Source organism: Nymphaea colorata, chromosome 1 (genome assembly GCF_008831285.2).
Source record: "Nymphaea colorata isolate Beijing-Zhang1983 chromosome 1, ASM883128v2, whole genome shotgun sequence".
In the NCBI taxonomy this organism is placed as follows: Eukaryota; Viridiplantae; Streptophyta; class Magnoliopsida; order Nymphaeales; family Nymphaeaceae; genus Nymphaea; species Nymphaea colorata.
The window spans coordinates 36,640,911-36,664,713 of record NC_045138.2 but is presented as its reverse complement, the minus strand read 5'-3'; the positions used below and the strand labels follow the sequence as shown (position 1 = coordinate 36,664,713).

Sequence of the window (23,803 nt, the reverse complement as noted above, 5' to 3'; positions counted from 1 at the left end):
TTTTTTCAACAATACTTTTTTTTTAACCTACAAAGTTACGTAGAAAGAGTAGGGAGACATTTTAGTAATTTATGTTTTTATTAATTTTTTTAAACCTTTATATCGATTTTCATTTTTGTCAGGTTCTCATTTTTATGTGTACACGGAGATGTTTTTGTCATAACCGCGTAAAATACACAGCCATACAGGTGGAAGGGACGATGGTAGGAGAGATAAGAGAAGAGCAGAACTGGGAAGGCGTTAGCAAAGGGAAAGGGGCGAGTCGGGCGACGCCCGATAGCTTTTGTTGAAAAATGAAAATTAAGAAAAAAAACCCTAAAAGATGGATCATAGACATACACGTTTTTTACCGCACCCGACTTACCGTCGCATCGCGTCCACACGGGTGCGGATGCATTTTAGGCGCACCCCGGTATGGTAGGTAGACATTGGTGGTGGTTGAAGACATAGGGCAGATTGAAGACAGTGGGCCTCGGTTGCGGCTCAAAAAAATCGACTTGAATGGGTCTGCAGGGGGATACATTATTTAATATTATTTTATTTTAATAATAATATATATTTTATTATAATTTTTTTTATATTAAACAAATTATTTTACATTAAAAAATATTTTTTTTATTTTAATCGAGTCAACTGGGCTTAGGTTCAGGTCTCGAGCTGAGCCCAATCTCAGGTTTCGAGGTCTCAGGCGGGCAAGAGCCCCACTCTTATTGGGCTGGGTTAGGCCCAGGTGATGCCCAAATCTAACGGTGGGTGAGGGCACAACAAACGAGGGGCACTTGGAAATTGACGTTAGTTCAAATTTTTATTTTTTTTCTTTTGGTTTAATATCACTTCTCTTGCTAAACGTTCCAGCTTCAACATTAATTTTTTTGCCTGTCGTGTGTGAATTATGAGGGCTCACAATGTGTCAAATGACCCCCATGAATGTGCGCTCACAATGTGTTCTTCCTTCTTGTTAATTACAATTTTACATGTTCACACGACACATCCAGACTTGAATTTTTGGCAAATATAAAAATGAGCGGCGTGCCTTGTTAATTGTTGTAGAGCACCAAACCATGGAAGCCATTGCCCATTATTAGTATTTGTAGATTGGTGACCACGTCAGTTGCTAATTGGGAGAACGGAGCACTATCAAGGGTTAGGGCGCGCTTGTGAGGTACATATATATCAATGGTTTTTTGTTTCCGATTAATTTCATGCATGGTGGGGACTCTAGATTAATTAACTACTGCGTCAATCTGGTATATTATTGAATATTATTTTATTTAATATATATATATATATTATTAAAAATATTTTTAATATTAAAGAAAACATTTTACATTTAAAAAAATATTTTTTTATTTGTAATCAGACCCAACTTAGTCTTAGCTCGGTTTCAAGTCTCGAAGCTAAATCCAGATTCGAAACCCGAGTTCGGGTTCCGTTAAAATAAAAAAAAAACTTTTTTAAATGTAAAGAAAATTTTTTAATAATAAAATATATATAAAATTTTTTAATATATTTTTTTAATAATAAAATATATATTATTATCATAAAATAATAATAAGTAGTTTAAGAATCGGGCCCGGTACGAGTACCTGTTAAAAGAGTGATGGAAGCCATCAAAAAGAAAAATGACTGCTGCTGCAGCTCTTCGGCCTCAACAAAATAAAATCTAAATATGATTGAGGAAAATACGAGGAAAGGATGGGGACCAAGCCCACTATATATATTTTTAAATTACTAAAATGTTTCTCTACTCCTACTACATACAATGTACGTAGGGTGCTCATAGCAGCACACAACTGAATCCAAACATGCATACGCCTAAAGAAAAAGAAAGGTATTGTTGGAAAAAAATGCTTTTTTTTTAATTAACAGAAAATAAGACTACTCTACACATGCTTAGAAATAAAAAAGTTAACATATGCTCGTAAGGAAAACTAACACTTTATTCTATAACTGAAGCAAACATACTTACAGATAGTTCATCAATCCTCAAAGAGGTTGACGATAGCTTGTCACTATTTGCATCTGAAACAGACTCCATAAGGCTTTTCCTAACTAAAATACTTAGTTACAAAGCTAGATAGTTCATCAATCCTCGAAGAGGTTGACGATAGCTTGTCACTATTTGCCTCTCGAACAGGCTCCATAAAGTCTTTTGTAACTAGAATACTTGGTTATAAGGTGTATCAATATTAAAGAGGTAGGGGGCAATAGGACATAAGGAGTGAGAAGAAGGAAGATAACAAGGATTTGTGTAAGGATCGAATGTCATTCTGTTCTCTCGTTCTGCTATTTATAGACGCGGCTGGCAGAGATCTGTGATCGAAAATTGCTGCGACCGATTCTTGATGGACTCAATTTTTTTTTCTGTTTTTTTATGTTTACAAAATTTTATTTTTTTGTAAAAAAATATTTTTATAAAATTCTCTTGCCGGTGCACCTAATTTAAATAAGATTTTCCCCATGGCATGGCCGAATCTGCGTTCATTTTCCAGTTCTAAAACAAAACGCACAACTTCAAATGACTAGATGACTTTTGAGGAAAAGAAAAGACATGAAAGAACCAGTGGCGGAGCCAGAAATTTTTGGCTATGGGGCACTAGTACATGGTATGTGAAAAATTATTTCAACTAAAGTATATGTTATTTTAAAATTAAAGCAAATAATCATAGTCATAAAAAATTTTTCATGTATCTTTTTTCAGTAGCCAAGCATATTAGGCCATACTATAAATTAAGTTGCAATAGTAACCTATCTAAGATGGCAGAAACTAAATAAATTTTATATCTCCTAATAGCACCAGTAGTCTACCCATAAGTGCCAAAACTAAAAGTTTTTGCTATATTAAGAAAAGAAAAAAGAAAGACAGATTTAACAACAAAAATTAGCATCATGCAACTAAAGCCTGATCAAGATTGCATTTCAGAACTGTCAAATGAACAAGCATAATATAAATTTAGAAAGCAAACCTCAAATTCTGCAGGCTTTGAAAACTTATTGCTATCAATGTTCAACCCATACAGCCATACAAAAGATACAGCATTGGTTTGCCAGGTCCCCGATAATGATTTTTCAGTACTGAACCAATTTCGTCGGCATAGCAGACTAAGCTTACCATATATCTTTCCTGCATTAAAATAATAGTTATAGTCAACAATCTTAGGCAATGTCCATACACAAGATTAGAGACATGACAGAAGGAAAAACAGTCATTACAATTATACAATATAACAACAGTGTAAACAAATTAGGAACCTTCATATATACAACATACAGACACAACAACATATAATAGAAAGCATTAACGCAATTAAATTAAAATACAAATTTTTTAGGACTACCAGTGACCTCTAATGGGCTCGATTCAATCAAAACAAGGCTGGATTTCATCCAATCTGGCTACTGTTGCAAATTTATATATAACCCCTTAACAAATTTGAGAATATGTATCTATAAACATCATGCATTCCATAACAAATCAATGATCTATCATATGCAGTCTTTGCAATGCAGCATAATAAACATTAAATACCAAACTGCAAATAGCAAAACTCTCATTATTCTCCGCAATAACAAAACAATACCCATCATAGGATTCCATTCCAGAGGCTACCTCCAAATTGTATAACACAACAAGAACAGAAAACTCCCTTGTTCATGGTACGAACATCAATAATGGTTCACTGGGCAACCTTTGTCTTACAACCAACAGAACAAAACAACAAACTAAAGTGTTTTAACCAATGCTAAATAAATGTTGAAGAACGAGCAGGAGAAAGGCGATCCAATTTTGCCTCAATACCTTTAGAAATGGAATCTCAATGAACGCCCACAGAGAAACATCAAAAGGGGAGAGACAACGAAGAAGGAGGAGGAGAAGAAGGGCGGCGCCTGCAATGATGTATGAATGTATCGTCTGCCGCCCGCTGCCGCCCTTCGGCCCTTGGCCCTTGCCCTTTGCCGCTTCACGGTTTCGCCCCTTTGGTCTTCCTCTTTTTGGTGAATTTGGGCGCAATGGGCGGGAAAAAAATTGCGACTGCTTGATGTTTTCTGGAGCTGGATCACTGTTGACTGTGGAGCCCGACCCAATCCATTCCAGTTCAGGACGAACCTACCAACCCATCCCACACCTAAAGGTAAGAAAGCAAGTGCTAGAGGTAAATCGATTATAAATTTGATTATTTGATACAATTTATATGAGCATGTATATGTATGGAGTGGTTGAGAGCTCTAGTTAGAGAAAGGATTATTAATGGCTCAGGCCTGCCTACTCCCCCTTCCCTCTAACGTCCAAGACTCTCCACTACACTATGTCGTTGCTCATCCACGCATGGAGATCATTGGGGAAGGTATAAGTGCATGTATTTCCTTGGCTATTCATCTCCTCAGTTCTCTACCACCCGCTGCCTGTTTCAACTTTCCCTCAAAGGCACTGCAATTTAGTAGTTTTCCTCCGCTGACCTACATCTCGCCATCAATTCCTAATAGCTCATCCCGCTCGATCATCCGTTTCTTGCAGGTCATTCACTGAGCTGATCAATCCACCATCAAATGTCCATTGATCCTCGCCCTAGGCCACACATTTACTGTGTTGTAGTGTTTTGTTCATTAACAGATTTAACTAAGTTTTAAGCTTCCCATTCACTAACTTCTTTTTTTTTATTGTGACTGCTTTGATTAAGTTTTCTTCATTAACTGATTGATTTTTCATAATATGCATTGTGTAGATTTTAGTCATTTATTTGTGTAGAGAGAGAGAGAGCTTGAGAGAAAATTTTTGCTGCCTTATTTTTTGTTGTGGTATATATGTTAGCGACTCAGGATCATTTAGAGGGAGGAAAGAGAGAGAGTGTGTATGTGTGTGTGGATTTTTTATTGGTTCATCAGATTTTGTAATTTACATATTTTGTTAAGATTTTCTGTCACTATACGGATTTTGAGGTAGGACTTTAAGAAAATGATCCAGCTTGAGGACTAATAAACCGTCAGCTTGTGAATCAAAATTCCAAACCATCCAACGCTAGTTGTTACCTGCCAAACACATGCTGTTGGGCTCATTTTTCTGATATAGGTTTACTTTCGAATGTTTGATCTTTGTGACACACGCAATCATATCTTTTTTCGTTTAAGTGGGCAAAGAAAACGCACCTCTCTCGATCTTCATCAAAACGGTGGCATTGTTAATACTGATCTTGACAGGTTTGAATGAGAGAGAGGTTGGGTGGAGAAGAGATGCAGGTTCGACATAGTAGCTGTCTTGGGGTTGGAGAGCAAACCGCATTCCTTCATTTGCCCCCCTTCTCTGACTGAAGTAAAATTTTAAACGTCTGCAGGCCTTGACTTGGAAGTCGATCGATCACCTGTTGAGTGCCATCATACAGACTAATGGCCCTTTTCATAAACTTTCTGGCTCTTCTATCAAGGTTTTGATAATTGCACATTAAGCTAACAGTGCCTCTTGAACAATGTGTTTGGATTTGTGATGGAAGAGATGCAAGAAGGCCGCCCTTCATAGTCACAAACAAATGGGATTGGCTTATGTTTCTCATTTGTCCAACTAGCAGCAGCACAGGGAAATGGGAGGGAGACATCATGGCCAAGTTTTGAAAAAAAGTTGTGATTCCCGGTTGGTGTTTAATGTACAAGAATCATATACATAACTACATCATAAGCAATTCAAAAATTTTAATTTACACATCATGGTCAAGTTTTAAAAAAAGTTGCGATTCCGGGTTGGTGTTTAATGTACAAGAATCATATACATAACTACATCATATGCAATTCAAAAATTTTAATTTACACATCATGGTCAAGTTTTAAAAAGAGTTGCCATTCGAGGTTGGTGTTTAATGTACAAGAATCATATACATAACTACACCATAAACAATTCAAAAATTTCGATTACACGTCAAGTTCGAAGAGTAATGCAACAACCAATAAATCTCTTATATGTTACATTCAGCAATAAACCTTGCCTAAGATGAATTTTTGTTCGCTATTTGCCTCATTTCCACCCCCCCCCTTTCTTTTGGATCCAAACAACTAGCTGATTCAGCTACGCAGTTGAGTTTTTTTCTAAATCTATCGTGATATTAGAATCCCTGTGCTCTCAATACTATAAACATTTATCCATTCAGTTCATGCTTTTCCTTTACCAGAAGCTAACAATGATCGACGGCCGCATATCAAGCAACGTGAGATTAATGGAAAGTTACATGAAAAAATACTCAATCACACGCAGATATAAGAGAAGGCGAGCGGTGCCATAGCCAGAGAGAGAGAGAGAGAGAGAGAGAGAGAGAGAGGCAACATAGATTTAGAAACGAGGAGAGGCCTGAGGCTGACAAAACCACCACTCCTCTCTCCTCTTTTTGGTTTATAGTTGGGATTTTCAGATACGTTGGTGTTGCGGTACGATGTTCCTTGGTGTACAGACCATCGTCCTTTAGCGAAGGGCGGGTGCTGGTGCTGCAGAACGAGGGCTATTTTGGGCATACCAAAAAAAAGATCCATGATTCGATCGAGAGAGGAGTTGCAGCACCCTTGTATATGCTAAATTGATAAATGCTCCTACACATGCTAGAGTTCCTATAACAAACAGCACTTCATGCGGTTTTCTGTGAATTATGAAAGAACTAGTTATATTAGATAGCCAAGAAAGAAGCTTACTCAACCAAAGCAATTTCATTTGATTCCCGCACATCATTTACCCTGAGAAACATGATCGATGATTACCAAATTTACTATAAAAAAAAATGTTGAAGCCTCAATGTTTCAAATTAGAAGGTAAATACAGGACTAACGTACTGGCAGACATTTGCCATAAGGTAACATCATTTCTTCCGGTTCCATCATCGAGGACGAATTGTGAACATCAGTAACATTTTCAAGTTTGTTCATCACCATTCCAACCAATGTCACCTTCCAAGCAATGTACTTTAAATAAGTTATGCAACAAATAGATGAGAACGAGGAAGGATACGTCAGAAAACTTCAAGACAGATGGGCCTTCCCGCACCCATGTGCAGTAAAAGTAAATTCAGACAGAAAAGCTAGAGCAACTGGTAACATTTGATTGTCGTTCATAGAATGCCCATGCTTCTTTTTTGTTATATATTCCTATTTTATCGGCTCATTTCAAGGGAACGCATTACATGAGTCCAGGGACTTTCCCTGAACTGCAAACATGTCAGCATTTCTGGGATTATAGGGAGTGAAGAACATAATTAATCATATACACATAACTATACTGCAAACTTGTGTTACCAAAATCTTGTTCAAGATTTATTGAAAATCAATAGAATTTCGCACTAATTGATGAAATCAGACCACTCAATGCAAATGGCCTGATGTTAAACTCAAGGTTCCATTGCTTCAGTTTTTCCATCAGAAGTAGAGGCTTTGACAGCATAAAGCAGACAAATCATTACAGCCGTTCATGCTTTGAGAACAAGATTTTTACTAGAAGAGCGAGACTCATCAATTTCTTTCAAACTTAAAACGGAACATCTTTTTCAAATGTTCCATTTGGTTGTTGTTGTCGTTTTCTTTCTTTCTTTTTGGTTTTCTTTTGCAAAATATACTAAGTTATTCCAAAATTATCTGGCTGGAGCTCAGTCGGTTATAAGTTAGAAAGCTCATCCCATCCTTCCCCACCTAGCACTGACCCCTAATCTCTCTACAAGTTTGGCACAGTGTAATCTGTTTATTGATGTTGTGTTCTATATTTTTTTTCTTAAGCATTTACGTCTTTATACTATTTTAAGTCTTTCTCTTCTTTTGACATTCTTAATTTTTAATTATTTTTAAAATTTTAAAATATTTTTTTTTATCAAATTCGATTCACAAAGGATTCCAATGCCAATTGGATTTACCGAATTTCTGAACCATTTGGCTTTAAGATTCGATTCATAAATAAAGTTGCTACAAAGATAATGGATAATTCCGAAACCAGTTATTCATAACATTAAATGCATAATCAACCGTTACAGGCCTCTCCTATCTTTTGTTTAAAAAGTTAAATAAACAAAGAGTTCCAAACTGGCTAGTTGGGGGTTTGCATAATATCCAATCTGCGTCAGTTTTCGTAAAAAATATATATTATTTAATTTTTTGTTTTAATAATAAATATTTATTATTAATAAATATATTTTTATATTAAAAAAATTATTTTATGATTAAAAATTTGTTTTTTATTTTTAAACAAGCAGGCTCGAGCAGAGACCCGGGCTCTCGAGCCTGGCCCAGGCCAGGCTGCCCGGCCCGAAGGGCCAGATTGGGCCTGCCTTTACCGGGCTGGGCCGGCCGGCTGCCTAGAACACATGAAATAAGCATTATTCCAAAAATATGGTATGAAATTATGCATTAACTGAATTTAAATCATTTTCTAAAGCAAAAAGGGCTGCTAGGGACACCATATTTGAAAAAAAAAATGATTCTTATTGATTTGACCACCCTAAGACTGTCAGACGACCATTCTCCTCCCTCCCTTCGTCTGTCTCTTCTATGTAAATGTTGGGTGCTCTTAAGGAACTAACGACAAGATTAAGATATACTTAATTGTTACGTAAGTATAGATTAACCATTGTTCGGCAAGCATATCTTATAGGCAGTTGTGCAAAATGCCGAAGAAACACTTTGTACATCTTCGTATCTAATCATGGGCAGAACGGCATGTTAATTGCATTATGCCTACTTTCTCGTAATAACGATGATCTTGCAACCTTTTCACTTCAGTTACATAAGTTCATGTAAAGAAAATTCGGTCTCGTAAATTGTAGAGTCTTACAAAGCGAAATTCGTTCAATGCTTTGGGAAAATTCAGGAGTATGGATGACATATGTAGTGAGACGCTCCTTGCAAACGCATTCTGATGGATGAACTCTAAGGTATAACATATCGGATTTCTTCTTAGAAATTTCTTTTTAGGAGCTTATAATTTTACTCTTGATCGGTGCCTCACAAAAATAACAAAACGATCAATATGTCTAAAAACGTAAATATTGAAACCTGGATTAGCGTGTCAACAGACAGGACAGGGAAGAGTTGTTAATTGGGATTTTTGTTAACTTGGCTGAATTTCTGAGAAGAACCTTCTCATTTGCTGCAAAGTAAAGCAACACTTTGACATATTGTAGGGATATTTGCTTTTGTTCTTCAGTTGAAAGTAGCCAAGAAAGTTGTGCCTTCATGTTTAACAATTTCTAGGAAACAATATCTAATATTTAAAATTGACGAAAATAGAAGCCATGAATGCTTATCGAAGGATTTTTGGATTTCACTAAGTTCTTGACCATGAAAAAACTAATAAACATAAACTTTGTAACGCACCTCATTGTTCCATGTCCAAAGCATAAAATCTTTTAGGAAATTAAGAAAATTGAGGCCTATTTCTGGAATGAAAGCCGAAATGAAGCATAATCCTCTGAATCACTGGGATATGGTCTGAAAACACCTGCAAATAATCAATGAATGCGGGTGTCAAACCCTCTACCATGAGACATCTGCATTGAGTGCTAAGGTCGTATTCCTCACACGAAAGGCAGCCATCTTTTTCACTATCAGTTCTTATCATCCCGTAGGGTGCTTGATATTTTACATGAGAAGCGAGTTCCTATAGTCTTGCATTAGGCCTGAACAGTGCGACTTATGATATTCGCAGCATGTAGTTCCCTTGTGTGTGTTTGTGTCGGTAGGTTATGATTTTTATGCCTTTTTTCACAAATGTAGGGTTATGATAACTAGCTCTGTTGGCTCCTAAAATCCAATATAGTTACTTAAAATTTATGGGCTTTTTATGAATCCTGTATTTTTATGATTCTATGGGCCTTGAAACACGGACAATCTTAAGATTTCATATGGTGAGAAGAAGAAGAAAATGGTCATCTTGAATCCGACCTCTCACAGAGGGAACGGGGGACTTCACATGCATATTTTTACTTCAATATACTTATTTTTCTTTTGTTGATATGATAGATATATAAGCATGTGTCTCTAATTGAACAGTTATGGGGCAAACAACAACAGTTATGAACCAATAAAGAATATAACCAGCTTAGGCACATGTTGGATGGAATGCTCTAATTTACGCATTTCATTTGTTTGTCTGAAGGCTCTGCTTCTTGGAATCATGCTTCTTCTGCCCTAACAATATGTCATTCGGTAATGTTTTTCATTTGCTGCAAACTACTACCCCGTAAAAGGAACACTCTGACATATTGTGGTGACATTTGCTTTTGTTCTTCAGTTGAAAGTAGTAGTCAAGAAAGTTGTGCCCTCATGTGTAGCAAATTCTAGGGAAAATATCTAATATTTAAAAAGGTGGCATGTCGTCTGAACTCATTGAATCATATATCACCAATGGCAGGGGCAGGGCAATAGTATCATCTATCATAGACATGTTCACCCTAATCAACTTAAACCCAAATATTTTATAAGACAGGCGAAGTAAAGTCCAGGATGCGGCCGGCGCGCATCCCAGACACAATTCGCTTGGTCGTTTCTTTTACCCAATTTTTTTTTCCTCTCTATTTGCACTGGCTGGCCTTCCAAATTCCAATCAATGGATGTGTTCTTGAGTTCTTCCGGTTGAAACGATTAACGAGTTGCGGCCAATTAATACTACTGGGACTATGATGCAATCTGCTAAATTCTTTGCAGCAGCTTAGGCAGACCAAAAACACATCTAAATTCCTTCTTAGAATAGACCAGTAAAGAATAGAACCATCTTAGGCACGAGTTGGATGGAATGTTCTAATTTACGCATTTCATTTGTTTGTCTGAAGGGTCTGCTTCTTAGAATCATGCTTCTTCTGCTCTATCAATATGTTTTGGTGTCCTGTTATGATGCTGAACTGAGCTATGATTGCCGCCCTGATACATTCCATGTTTTGAGTTTCCATATAATCCATTTACCACTAGCACCTACTTTCTTATCTTCAGCTGTGGCAGGTTCGTCCTAAATTGGAATTGGGCAATTGAAGGGAGGCCCTAATAATGCTAAAACCTACCATAGGAATCTCCTGCTGCGTGAAGTGAAGTTAATATATTGCTTCTGGGTCTCTTTTAACTTGATCTGTCCTTAAAGGTATCAGTCCAGCCGGAGAGATTGAGAGCACCTCTACGTTTTGAAGTCCCGACACATGCTTAGTACAGAGTGAGCGATGCCAAGCATGGGAATGATCGTTGGAAGGGGGAACTGGCGCAACTTGCAAGTGGTAGGGGCAGAGATAGTTGGGTTCACTCATAAATAGAAATGTATGATGTGAGATTCCTTCTTGGGCATTGCATCAGATGAGCAGGGCCTCAAGGGTCCACTTACTCTCTCGTTCTGTCCCCTGAACTCTCCCACCTGATGCCGCTCTCTTGACAACATCAACCTAACCCAACTAAATGGTCCAGTATCAACTTAATATATTACTGTTTATGAGGGAATTCGAGCTCGGTGTAGTCAGTTTGAAATCGGCTCAAGTGTCTTGAATGAAACTCGATCTTGACTCGAGTATGATTTCATTAGCTCGAGCTCGACTCGGTTCATGTTTTTAAAACTCAAAATCAGCTCTATTCGAGCTCGAGGTTCGCCGAGCCAAACATTTAATTCAAAAAGTATTTTAGATAATTTTAGCAATCTAATCACTTGCATTGCTATTTGAGCAATCTACTTTTTTAGATAATTTTATGAAACTTATTTTATATAATTTCTTTCACAAGCTTAGCCAACTTTAACAAGCCGAACCCACTTAACTCGAGCTCGACTTGTTTAGGTATCTAGTTCTAGTCAAATTTACAAGTGAGTTCGAGTTTAGCTCAAGTTAGCTCAATTCGTTGAACAGCCCTTAGCTTGATAGTCACATCCATCGGCCCTTAGCTTGATAGTCACATCCATCGGCCCATTTACATCCTTGTTTTCAAGACCTATTATGGTGGAATATAATTTGTCTCTTAACTAGTGGACTGACTGTATTACCATGGCTAGAGAGTGTCGTCATCTTATAGACAATAACGACTTTTTTTCCCCAAAAAATGAAACCCGAACTTTACATTGAAAATAATAGTATTCAAGACTTAGTGTAGACGAAATGCATTCTAGGCAAATCATGGGCCGAATTTTTTATCGATGGTAAATTGTTTCTTAAAAAAAAAAAAAAAATTATGTGGAACAAGTATTACATGCCAACGAAACGCCCTTTAAGAGCGCATCTCTATATTTGTCATTAACGCAAATATTACAAGCACAATTAGCATATTTGTTCATCCTACTACTTTAAAAGGTACCCATATAATAGATATTGCTATTGCATTGAAATAATTAATATTGAATTAATGATTGTCCATCAATATGGCAAATACTAACACCATGGAGATTGACTTGCTTGTATTAAAGGCACGGTGTCATTGGCCTTTTGCTTGTTCCAACTATATATATATATATATATATATATATATATATATATATATATATATATATATATATATATATATATATATATATATATATATATATATATATATATATATATAAAAGCCACTTGAATAAAAGAGAAAAATCAGATCTATTAAAAATAGTTATTCAAATGTTGTTTTACAACTCGAGGCCTTTTGCACAAGCAACTTGAGGGTGGAGGAATCTTTATTTTCTATGTATATATAAAGCCAAAGTATAGAAGAATCTGTATCTTATATAGAAAATATGGATTCCTCCATCTTCGGGCTCGGGTTGCGTGTATAGTAGGCCGGATGACTACACCCTATGATTGGAGGACTCCAATGCCTTATATATATTCATATCGATATGCGTATGTGTGTATGTGTATGGTGGTTGAGAGTTCTTGCTAGATAGAGGGTTATGTCACATTCATTGGCGTCCACAGCTCAATCCACCATAAAATGTCCATTTGTTTTAGCCTTTGGCCAAACATTTACTGTTTTGCAGTGTTTTGTTCATCAATCGATTAAACTAAGTTTTAAGTTTCCCATTCATTAATTCTTTTTATTGTGACTGTTTGGTTAATTTTTCTTGGTTGAATTTTTATAATATGCATTGTGTAGATTTTAGGCATTTGTTTGTTTGTGTAGAGGGAGAGAGAGGGAGGATTTTTGCTGCTATGTTTTTTTTGTGGTATATATGTCAGGGCTTAGGGTCATTTAGAGAGAAGGAAAGAGAGAGTATGTGGATAATTATATATTTTATTAATTTTTTTCTGTCACACGGATTTTATGTCGTTTGTGTGTAAAGAGAGAGCGAGGGAGAATTTAAGATAGACGATATATTGTGGATCAACATTTCTTTGCCATGTCTTGATCGGACCATCTATCTCGGATACTGAATCCCAAGATCGCACCTTGATGGCGGCCAACGTCAGGAAAGAAATTTGTACGTAAAAATATCACTCCAATACAAGTATCCAGACAACCGGGATGACCACAGCGTCTTTCTGGATGATGGAGCCCGGTGTGAGAGCGACTGATTAGCGATCCTTCAATACAGAGAGAGGACGAGTATCCGTCGCTCCCGTCGTCGGAGATCGGGACGTTCCCGGCGTAGACGAGGGGGAGAAGATCCCCCACCGGCGTAGAGGCTGACGCCGGGGATCGTCCTACCGTTGCCCAGGAGGACATCGGCCGCGAAGGTTCGAACCATACTGCCAGCACCGACGGTGGTGACGGTGGTGATCCAGGGGGAAACATTAGTGACGGTCATCTCGCTGGGTCCCCCATTTCCCGCGGAGGGCGAGACGAAGATGTAGCGGTCCGCCGCTTCGAAAGCGCCGATTGTGATGGCGTCGAGGTAGTAAGGCACCACGCCACCACCGACGGAGAGCGAGATGACGTCCGCACCGTCTGAGACCGCCTGATCGAAGGCCGAGAGAATGTCCGAATCGAAGCACCCAGAGGTCCAGCAGACCTTGTACGCTGCAATCGTCGCCTTCGGCGCCATCCCGGCGGCGACTCCCCTCGCCTAAGGCGAGGATTACAGCGTTCAAGGTCTGCTGGACCTCCGGGTGCTTCGATTCGGGCATTCTCTCGGCCTTCCATCAGGCGGTCTCAGACGGTGCGGACGTCATCTCGCTCTCCGTCGGTGGTGGCGTGGTGCCTTACTATCTCGATGCGATCGGCGCTTTCTGAGCGGTGGAGCGCGGCATCTTCGTCTCGGCCTCCGCGGGAAATGAGGGACCCGGCGAGATGACCCTCACTAATGCCTTCCCCTGGATCACCACCGTCGGTGCTGGCAGTATGGTTCGAACCTTCGCGGCCGATGTCCTCCTGGGCAACGGTAGGACGATCCCCGGCGTCAGCCTCTACGCCGGTGGGGGATCTTCTCCCCCTCGTCTACGCCGGGAACGTCCCGATCTCCGACGACGGGAGCGACGGATACTCGTCCTCTCTCTGTATTGAAGGATCGCTAATCAGTCGCTCTCACACCGGGCTCCATCATCCAGAAAGACGCTGTGGTCATCCCGGTTGTCTGGATACTTGTATTGGAGGCTTTGGTCTGTGCGTTTAGTAATACCCTATAATATGTCAGAGTGTTGCTTTTCCAGGGTATTTTGCAGCAAACAAGAACAGAAATTCAGCCAAGTTACAAAACTAAACAGCAGCAGCTACCTCCTCTTAGAAAAAAAGTGACACTGAGGATCATGCAATTCATGTGCAATCACATCTGTGCATCAGTGCTTCTAGTGAATAATCCAATCAGTATGAATTTCAAGCAATTGAATGTGAAGTCCAGCCGATGCAAACCCTGGGGGAGGATATGAGAGATTTCATCAACGGGAGCTATGGCTTTTGTGGGTTAATGGATGCAGTGTTGCAAGATTTTGCAAGAAAAGGCCTCCTAGCTGACGGGTGAGGGCGTAAATGCTTAAGAAAAAAAATATAGAACACAACATCAATAAACAGATTACACTGTGCCAAACTTGTAGAGAGATTAGGGGTCAGTGCTAGGTGGGGAAGGATGGGATGAGCTTTCTAACTTATAACCGACTGAGCTCCAGCCAGATAATTTTGGAATAACTTAGTGTATTTTGCAAAAGAAAAGCAAAAAGAAAGAAAACGACAACAACAACCAAATGGAACATTTGAAAAAGATGTTCCGTTTTAAGTTTGAAAGAAATTGATGAGTCTCGCTCTTCTAGTAAAAATCTTGTTCTCAAAGCATGAACGGATGTAATGATTTGTCTGCTTTATGCTGTCCAAGCCTCTACTTGTGATGGAAAAACTGAAGCAATGGAACCTTGAGTTTAACATCAGGCCATTTGCATTGAGTGGTCTGATTCTCACCTGATTTCATCAACCAGTGCGAAATTCGATCGATTTTATATAAGTCTTGAACAAGTTTTTGGTAACACAAGTTGGCAGTATAGTTATGTGTATAAGCTTAATTATGTTCTTCACTCGCTATAATCCCAGAAATGCGCTGACATGTTTGCAGTTGCCGCACCAAAACAGGGAAGGTCCCTGGACTCATGTAATGTCCCTTGAAATGAGTGTGCAAAAAGAATCATGGGTGCTTGGTCGAGTGACTCGAGTTGAAGGCGGCTCACTGGCTATCCAGGCCTCGGCATAGACCAGACCCGGCATAGACCAGACCCTAAAGGCAGTTCGGGCCCCTTTTTAGAATGGTGGATTGTTAATCTTCCATTCACGTAAACAAATATTTCATATTTTTTGACGATAAATCAATTGGTAGTTTTATTATTATTTCTTTTAGATAGATGGTGAGACCAGCCAAATATGTCGGGCCTCCCATATGTGGACCTGCATCGGACCTGTACCTAGGTTTTGCCAACTCCTTTGGCAAAAAACAAGTTTCGATTGTTAATCCTTATTTGACTTAGCTTTGTTTCAAACTCGAACCGGTCATGCATGGTCAGTTCTCCGGCGGCCTCGAATCTCACGGTCATCCGAATTTTTTCTTCCGGTTATTTTTTCTTAGTCCTCTGATCTCACGGTCATCCAATTTTTTTCTTGCAGGTTGTCTTTGCAGAAGCGAGGAAACGGCAAGCTCATTCCGTTGACGGTGAAAGAGATAAACCCCGTGCATAACCTGTCCGATGATAATTCAAAGCGAGAAAGGCAGTTTGGCTTCCACCGTATTCAAATAAAAGGTGTTCACCACCCAGCAATAGCAATCAATCTGAGGCGTAGCGTTTGGTTTCTACAGCGCGGGAAAGAGGAAAAGCAGCGAAAGAGGAGCGAGAGAGATTATTCCGGCTTCTCTACGTTCAAAGTGACCGTGGAATCCTCTTCTCCCCAAACTTGTCCAGTCCTCCGATCATCACTGTCTTTCGAGCCGGGAATTGATCTGACTCGTTTCTTGCACGTTGTCTCGCAGAAGCGAGGAAATGGCGAGGTCATTCCGCTTGACTGTGAAACAGAAAAGCCAGGCCGATGATAATTCGAATATTGTGGCGGACGTGTGCGAGGTTAATAATGTAAGTTATTTTCGGGTCGAGCACCTGATTTCCCTTCCTTTTTGCTTGTTTTTCTAACCCTATCTTCTGTACGAGGTTTCTTCTGATTTTCCTCCTCTTTCTGTAAGATCGTCAAGATCGTCTTCGTCGATTCACTTTTCTTGGGACTTATGCTTTAGTTGTTCTTTCTCTAGCATGTTTTTTTTTTTCATTTATTTGGTTGCAATTCGAATTAGCATTCGCTCCCTTATTCTGGAAGAACATAGTTTATTATGGAAGAAAAACACCTTTCATGAATTTAAAAATCTGAAGAACGCAGTTTCTTTTCTAAAATTTTATTTATTATACTAATTGTTGGATGCAGTCGCAGATCTGTAGTCTTGTTGGCATGTTGATAGTACCTAATACATTGTTGGATGAGTTATTAACTTGAAACTTTTACGCCCTCTGTTGTTCTCACTAAAACCCTATCCGCTTGGTGCTTTAAATTTCCGTTTTGGAATTGGTAGTTTTAAAGTTAATCTATTTCCGGCTTGTCGTTCACATGCTTCTAAATCTGTTTGTGAAAGCTAACTATGATTTGCTAAAATTTGGCAAAGTGACTAGCCACCGTCACCATTCATCGTCAGCAATCAAGGGTCTGTTCATATTGCAAGAAACTAGTCAGATGTTCAGCTACAAAAACATCTATTCCCTTTCCTTTGTTGCATTGGCGTTTTATTTTGACCAAGTTCCAAATGAAAAGGAAAAATCCGAAAGGCCGGTCCCACCCAATCAATGGTCACCCTTTGGAACATGAAAATGTGAAGGCACGGCGTAACGGCATGGTGTCATTAACCTTTTTTTTGCTTGCGCCAACCACAGATCCGAGGTTAAAAAACTTAGAAGTTCAGATCCATTAAAATTAATTATTCAAACGGCTTTCTACAAGTCGCCTTTTAGACAAGCAACTCGAAGGTGATGGATATATATATATATATTATAAAGCGTAGAAGAATTCATATCTTTTTATAAAAAATTTAGATTCCTTTGTTCTCAGGTTGCGTGTGTAATAGGCCAGATGGCTAGATGAGTAGAAAAATCTTTACACATCTGTCGATGTATTTGTATCCGGTGGTTGGATGATTGGACGACTCGAGTGCATGTATATGTGGGTTCAGGCCTGCCTACACCCCATTCCCTCTAATGGAGGTCATCGGGGACGGTGCAACGGCATGTATGCATTGTTGTGCAGATTTTAGACATTTGTTGCAGAGAGAGTTGGGTTGGGTTTGCCCATGCCAGTAGGCCCCTACTGGCAGATTTGATTGAGGGCGGAGATTTATTTTTTGGGAGAAAAACTAAAACTGAGATGTATAATGCGGCATAAAATGACTCGATAGTAACAGTTCAATAAACAATGAAGCCATTTTTTTGTAGGTTGATCACAGTAGTTTTTTTTTTTTTTTTTGTTAATTTCCTTTCATTTTGAAAGATTAGTAAATGTATGCACTGAGGCTTTTTTTTGGCAAATAAAGCAAATTCATGGAAGCAGAAGAGCCAAGCAGGCGATAGGGAGACATTACACGCAAAAAAAAAAAAAAAAGTATTCTTATATTCAAGCTGGTGTAATGGATGAAGGAAGAAGGCACTTAGTAAAGCGAGGCTGCACCATCATCGTTATGAGTAAAAAATTAATTTGGAAAAGGTTGTACCATTCATTAATTGTTAATTTACATTACCAACATCATCTAGGATAACGATGCACTTGGCCCTAATGTGTTGCCAAATAACGCAGGAGGAGGTAGTTAAGTGTTCGTATATGAGCACCAACCCCTTTCAGAAGAACCATTGCTTGCACACGGCTAGGCCCGGGAAAGCGCTGGCAACAATGGGGGGAGCAAACGAATCAAGCAAGACCACCATCCTGTTGGGCGTTTACATTTCTTTCAACTTTCCCTCTAAGGATCTTGACGTGTTTTTTTCCCTTAATGATTTGTTTGGTGCCAAATTGGTTTACATTTTCATGCCGTCAGCTACTTATTGATTTGATCAAATGCACACGATGATCCCTTTCCACGGCATTCCTTTCCCCGCTAGTTCTCCACTCATACTGCTTCTTTTGTCTCTGATGTAAAAAGGTTCGTCTCTCTCGTCGTGTATCCTTTTTGTCTGGCTTTAGAAATTAAGGTATGCTTGCTTGACAGGTACTTATTGATTTGACAGTGTTTGGAGTTAAAAGGTGGCTTCAGCCCTTGTGCAGTGCAGTACAGTAAGGACAAGGGTTCAAGCCACCTTTTAACTCCAATAAGTAGCTGTCAAGCAAGCATAACCATACCTTAATTTCAAAAGCTGAAGATACACGACAGAAACAAAAAAGATACACGACGAACCTTTTAACATCAGAAACGAAAGAGGCAGTATGAGTGGAGAAGTACCGGAAGAAGGAATGCCAAGGAAGGAGATGGTCGTGTTGATTTCGATGGATCATCTCTACCGGTCCGTTCTGTGTTGGCCCACGTTATGATCGGCAGTTTCTGTTTCCTTTCCTCATAAAAGAAATGGAACAGAATGGGAAGTAGGAGATGCCTTGGTGACCTCAACCATGAAAGGAAGAGAAGCCATCATGTCAGCTAGACCTGGGCGCCGGGCCGGGTCGCCATCGGGTACCCGGTACCTCGCCGGCACGGGCTGGGTCCGGGTTCGGGTCGAAGAAATTTGTTATCGGGTTGATATTGATTGCACCCGACCCGACCTGAGATCTTAACAGGTCGGGCCTGGTTATCACATATTGTGCCTGACCCAGCCCGATGGCTCTTGACCATGTGCTTGACCCAGCCCGATGGCCCTTTTGGTCAAGAGAACTAAGGCCTCCTGCCCTCAGGCACCCCCCGCTATCTCTCTTTTCCTCCTCCCTGTCTTTTTCATTTTCCAGATTTACGACTTGCTTCACAATACTGGTAGATATCTTGAGAAAGGGAAGGGAAAGGGGAGCGAAATGCTGGCTCGAATGCTGCTTACTCTATCGAAAGCTGGTTCATCCCCCCTCTCAATTCCACATTGTTTAGGCTCACCCTTCTCTTCGGTAGATAGTTAATATGTTACTGCCCATCCAGCAGTTGAGCACGACGATCCTCTACTCTGGCTCTACTCGAAGCCCTGGAGCTTCGGAATGAATATAGAGCCCCGAGATCTCTTTCTCTTTCTTTCGCTTTTTCTTCTTGTTATTGGCATCTGATTGGGCATTTTTGGTCGTGGATATGGGGGTGTCTGTCTGGGGTTACAATTTGGGCATTCTGATTTAGGGGTTTCTGTTTAGGCATTTTGAATCTTTGATTTGGGGGTTCTGATTTTATGTTTTTGTTTGGACGCAATTTGAATCGCAGCCAAGTTCCTTTGTTGCTCTCTTCGCTTCTGTGGTGATTAACCACATTGATCAGGCTCACCTCTCCCAAACGCCCCGAAGTAATATAACAAATATATGACAAACTTTAGATTTGGTCTAGAGAAAAAGGAAAACAAATAAGGCATTTAGCCTCCCCAAACTTTCGCTTGTTGCAAATATTCCCACAAATATAAGGAGCTCATCTCCTTACAAGTGCACACTAAGAGGTCGTTTGATTGCCGTCCATTGGGAGAGGATAGACAGGACGTCCCGTCCATTACACTACAGTCATGTCCTCATGGACAATGATATTCATTGTCCATCGTTTGATGATTTTAGGAACAGAACACTACGTTGTTCTTGTCCGATGTTTGTTTCATGTGTGTCTGTTCTGTCCGTCCTGTTTGACATTTGTTTTTGTCATGTTCGATCTGTCCATTATGTCTGATGTTTGTGTCTTCTATGGTTAGTTCTGTCTATTCGGTCAGTCATGTCTAGTGTTTGTTTATGTTGTGTTCAGAACTATCTATTTTATCCTGTGTTCGAACAGACCACAACTACATGTTGCAGCTTTCTTGAGGGCAACTTCAATAGGATGGTGAATCGTAGACTAAAAACATTTAGCATTTTTTTTCAAGAAATATTTCACACATATGAGAGTTGACTGACCATTCTGCACTTCTCATGTAAGAGAGAGAGAGTGAGAGTGAGAGTGAGAGTGAGAGCGAGAGCGTGACGGAGAGAAAATGAGTTAGTGGTTGAAACAGTAAGAAACTTTACCATGAAGTAGGATGAAAGAAAGTCAATCGACTGCAGCTGTTACATCAACAATGCTCAAACAACTAGGACACATATCCTCCAGCTTGCAGACCTTACTAAGTTGTATGTGCCAACTATTCAAACAGCCAAAAAATAAGACCGAAAACAACTTGTTTTTTCATTAATGAAGAACGTTGACAAGCAAGCTGAAACCAGTTCGCCATGTTGAACCAGAAGTGGTGCATCTAAGATTCCGGTTTTTCGACAATATCAAGCAGATGTATAAATAGTATATTATTCAATATTTGAAGCCATCCTTTCTACAGAAATGCCTTTGTCTACAAAGATCAATCTTTATAAATTTCAATGTTCGGCCATCCTTGGTCACCTTGCAACTTCACAAACATGGCTAGGAGTTTGATTTCACCATTTTGCAGCCTAGCTATGAATGTACGCTGACCTCTTGGCATGCATTTCTCACCAAATCCCTGCAATGAAAAGCAACAACCTTACTTAAATATCACACCCTAGAGAGAGAGAAACCTGTAAAAGCAAACAGTTAGTGTAGTCACCAACATTCTTCCCTTTCCATAGTATGTGATTTCATATATGCTCTCTTCAGTTGACACACCATTCTTGGAATAATAAAATTCGAAATGAATTGCTCGGCTGGCCTACAAAGCAAGAAAGTATGATGCTAATGTAAACTGCTAATTTGTTATCTCTCTAGATCATTATTGAAGAGTGTCGAACCCTGCATGCATACAAGAGAACGGGGGTTCCAAGCATGAGAATTCAAGAACTGAAAGGCAAAGTATGCATCAGAAAATACTCATTAACAAGATTGATTGGATGCTTTGAGAACCACTTACAGGTTGCAGTATATTCCCACCGCTATCATGGCATCATGACGTCCAATGAAGTATACAAACTTATTTGGGTTTTGTCACCATGCTCTGTGAACACAAGCAGGAAAAGAGATTCATTTAAAAAGGCTTGAAAATAGTAGGAAATCAAAGAAGAAAAATGAGAAAGGGATGAAGAAGGAGGATCCTGGATCTGGGCCTGACATGCCTGTTGATAATGCATCTAACAATGCTTCTAATTCTCAAGATCAAAGTGTACTAGAGCATGGTGCTGGGGATGCTGAACATGGTAACACTGCCATGTGAGTACTCAAATTGAGAAGTCATATGATAATAGAGATGATTGTTTGAGCCGCAATTTTGTGATAGATTGACCTGGCATGGGTTTAACTAACCGTTTGTCCTTTATTTGGAGCAGTTCCAAGAGTGTAGTGGACTGCAGTATTTTGGAAGTTGAAGAGGCTAAGAAAAAGAAGAAAAAAAATAGTGCTGAAACTGATCAAAACATAGATACCGTCCATCTCAATGTTAATGGCACTGTCACTAGATTCACATGGGCAGATTCAATTCAGTTTTACAATACTATGGCTCAGTTTTTCTGAATATTACGATGCCACTGCCTGCCAGCAAGCAGAACCTGTAAGGCAATAATTTGAGCCCCAAATGAGTAATAGAAATTTTAAATACCACTGCCGCTAGCCACCAGACCATTGAAGCCAGACCTTTAACAACCTCATCTCTAAGGCAAAAATTTGATGTAGGCATGAAGTAAGGGATCTATCAAATCTCCACATGCCAAAAAGAATAGCAGCACCTACAGGAATATGTCAAACTAACCGTCGGCCCCACCGGATTAGTAAATGAAGCTTCTTTTTAGTCTCCTTAATTGGGTTGGCCCATGCCAGTAGGCCCCCCTACTGCCAGATTTGATTGAGGGTCTGATTTTCTACAACATGGAGATTTATTCTTTGGGAGAAAAACTAAAACTGAGATGTTTAATGCGGCATACAATGACTCGATAGTAACAATTCAATAAACAATGAAGCCATTTTTTGTAGGTTGATCACAGTAGTTTTCCTTATTTTTCTTAATTTTTTTTATTTTGACACTAACGAAAATATTACAAGTACAATTAGCAGATTTGTTCATTATACGATCGGCTACCTTTAAATTATCTAGACTTACTAATTTCAAAGGTACCCATATTGCTATTGCATTGAAATAATTAATATTGAATTAATGATTGTCCATCAATATGGCAGACACTAACTCCATGGAGGTTGACTTGCTTCTATTGTAGAGTTTGAGTAAAGGCACAGTGTCATTGTCCTTTTGCTTGTTCCAATAGTCGCATCCATCGGCCCATAAGCATCCTTGTTTTCAAGACTTATTAAGGTGGAAAATAATTTCTCTTAACTAGTCGAACTGATGTATTACGATGGTCTATTACATATTTAGAGAGCGTCGTCATCTTATAAACAACAACGACTTTTTTTTTTCCCAAAAAACTGAAACTGGAACTTTACATTGAAAATAATAGTATTGAAGACTTAATGTAGACGAAATAAATTCTGGGCAAATCATGGGCCAAATTTTTTATCGATGGTAAATTGTCTTCTTTTTTTTTAATTTTATATGGAACAAATATTACATGCCATAAAACGCTCTTTAAGAGTGCATCTCTATATCTGTCATTAACGCAAATATTACAAGCACAATTACCATATTTGTTCATCATACGATTGGCTACCTTTAAGTTATTTAGACCTATTAATTTCAAAGGTACCCCATATAGTAGATATTGCTATTGCATTGAAATAATTAAAATATTGAATTAATGATTGTCCATCAACATGGCAGACACTAACTCCATTGGAGATTAACTTGCTTGCATTGTAGAGTTTGAGTAAAGGCAGGTGTCAATGGCCTTTTGCTTATTCCAATTATATATATATATATATATATATATATATATATATATATATATATATATATATATATATATATATATATATATATATATATATATATCATGCCAGTTGGATAAAAGAGAAAAATCAGATCTATTAAAATTAATTATTCAAATGTTGTTTTACAACAGGAGGCCTTTTAGACAAGCAACTTGAGGGTGGAGGAATCTTTATTTTCTATGTATATATTAAGTCGGAGTGTAGAAGAATCTGCATCTTCTATAGAAAATATGGATTCCTCCATCCTCGGGCTCGGGTTGCGTGTATAGTAGGCCGGATGGCTCCATGGGTGCAAAAATTTTCACACAGCTCCATGTATTTGTAGTGGTCAGATGGTTGGAGGACTCCAATGCCTTATATATATTTTTATCGATATGCGTATGTGTGTCAGTGTATGGTGGTTGAGAGCTCTTACTAGACAGAGGGTTATGTCTC

At 39.0% G+C, this 23,803-nt stretch overlaps 1 protein-coding gene across 1 annotated transcript; it reads right to left on the bottom strand.

Moving 5' to 3' along the window:
* Positions 1-20,879: 20,879 nt before the first annotated feature.
* On the bottom strand, positions 20,880-21,434 carry LOC116246563 (cytochrome c6, chloroplastic-like; the record flags this gene model as incomplete). The annotated part of the gene is made up of 4 exons (XM_031618415.1): positions 20,880-21,020; positions 21,105-21,168; positions 21,255-21,286; positions 21,405-21,434. Coding segments are annotated over 4 exons (267 nt in total), but the record flags the coding sequence as incomplete, so codon positions are not given.
* Between the last annotated feature and the right edge of the window lie 2,369 nt (positions 21,435-23,803).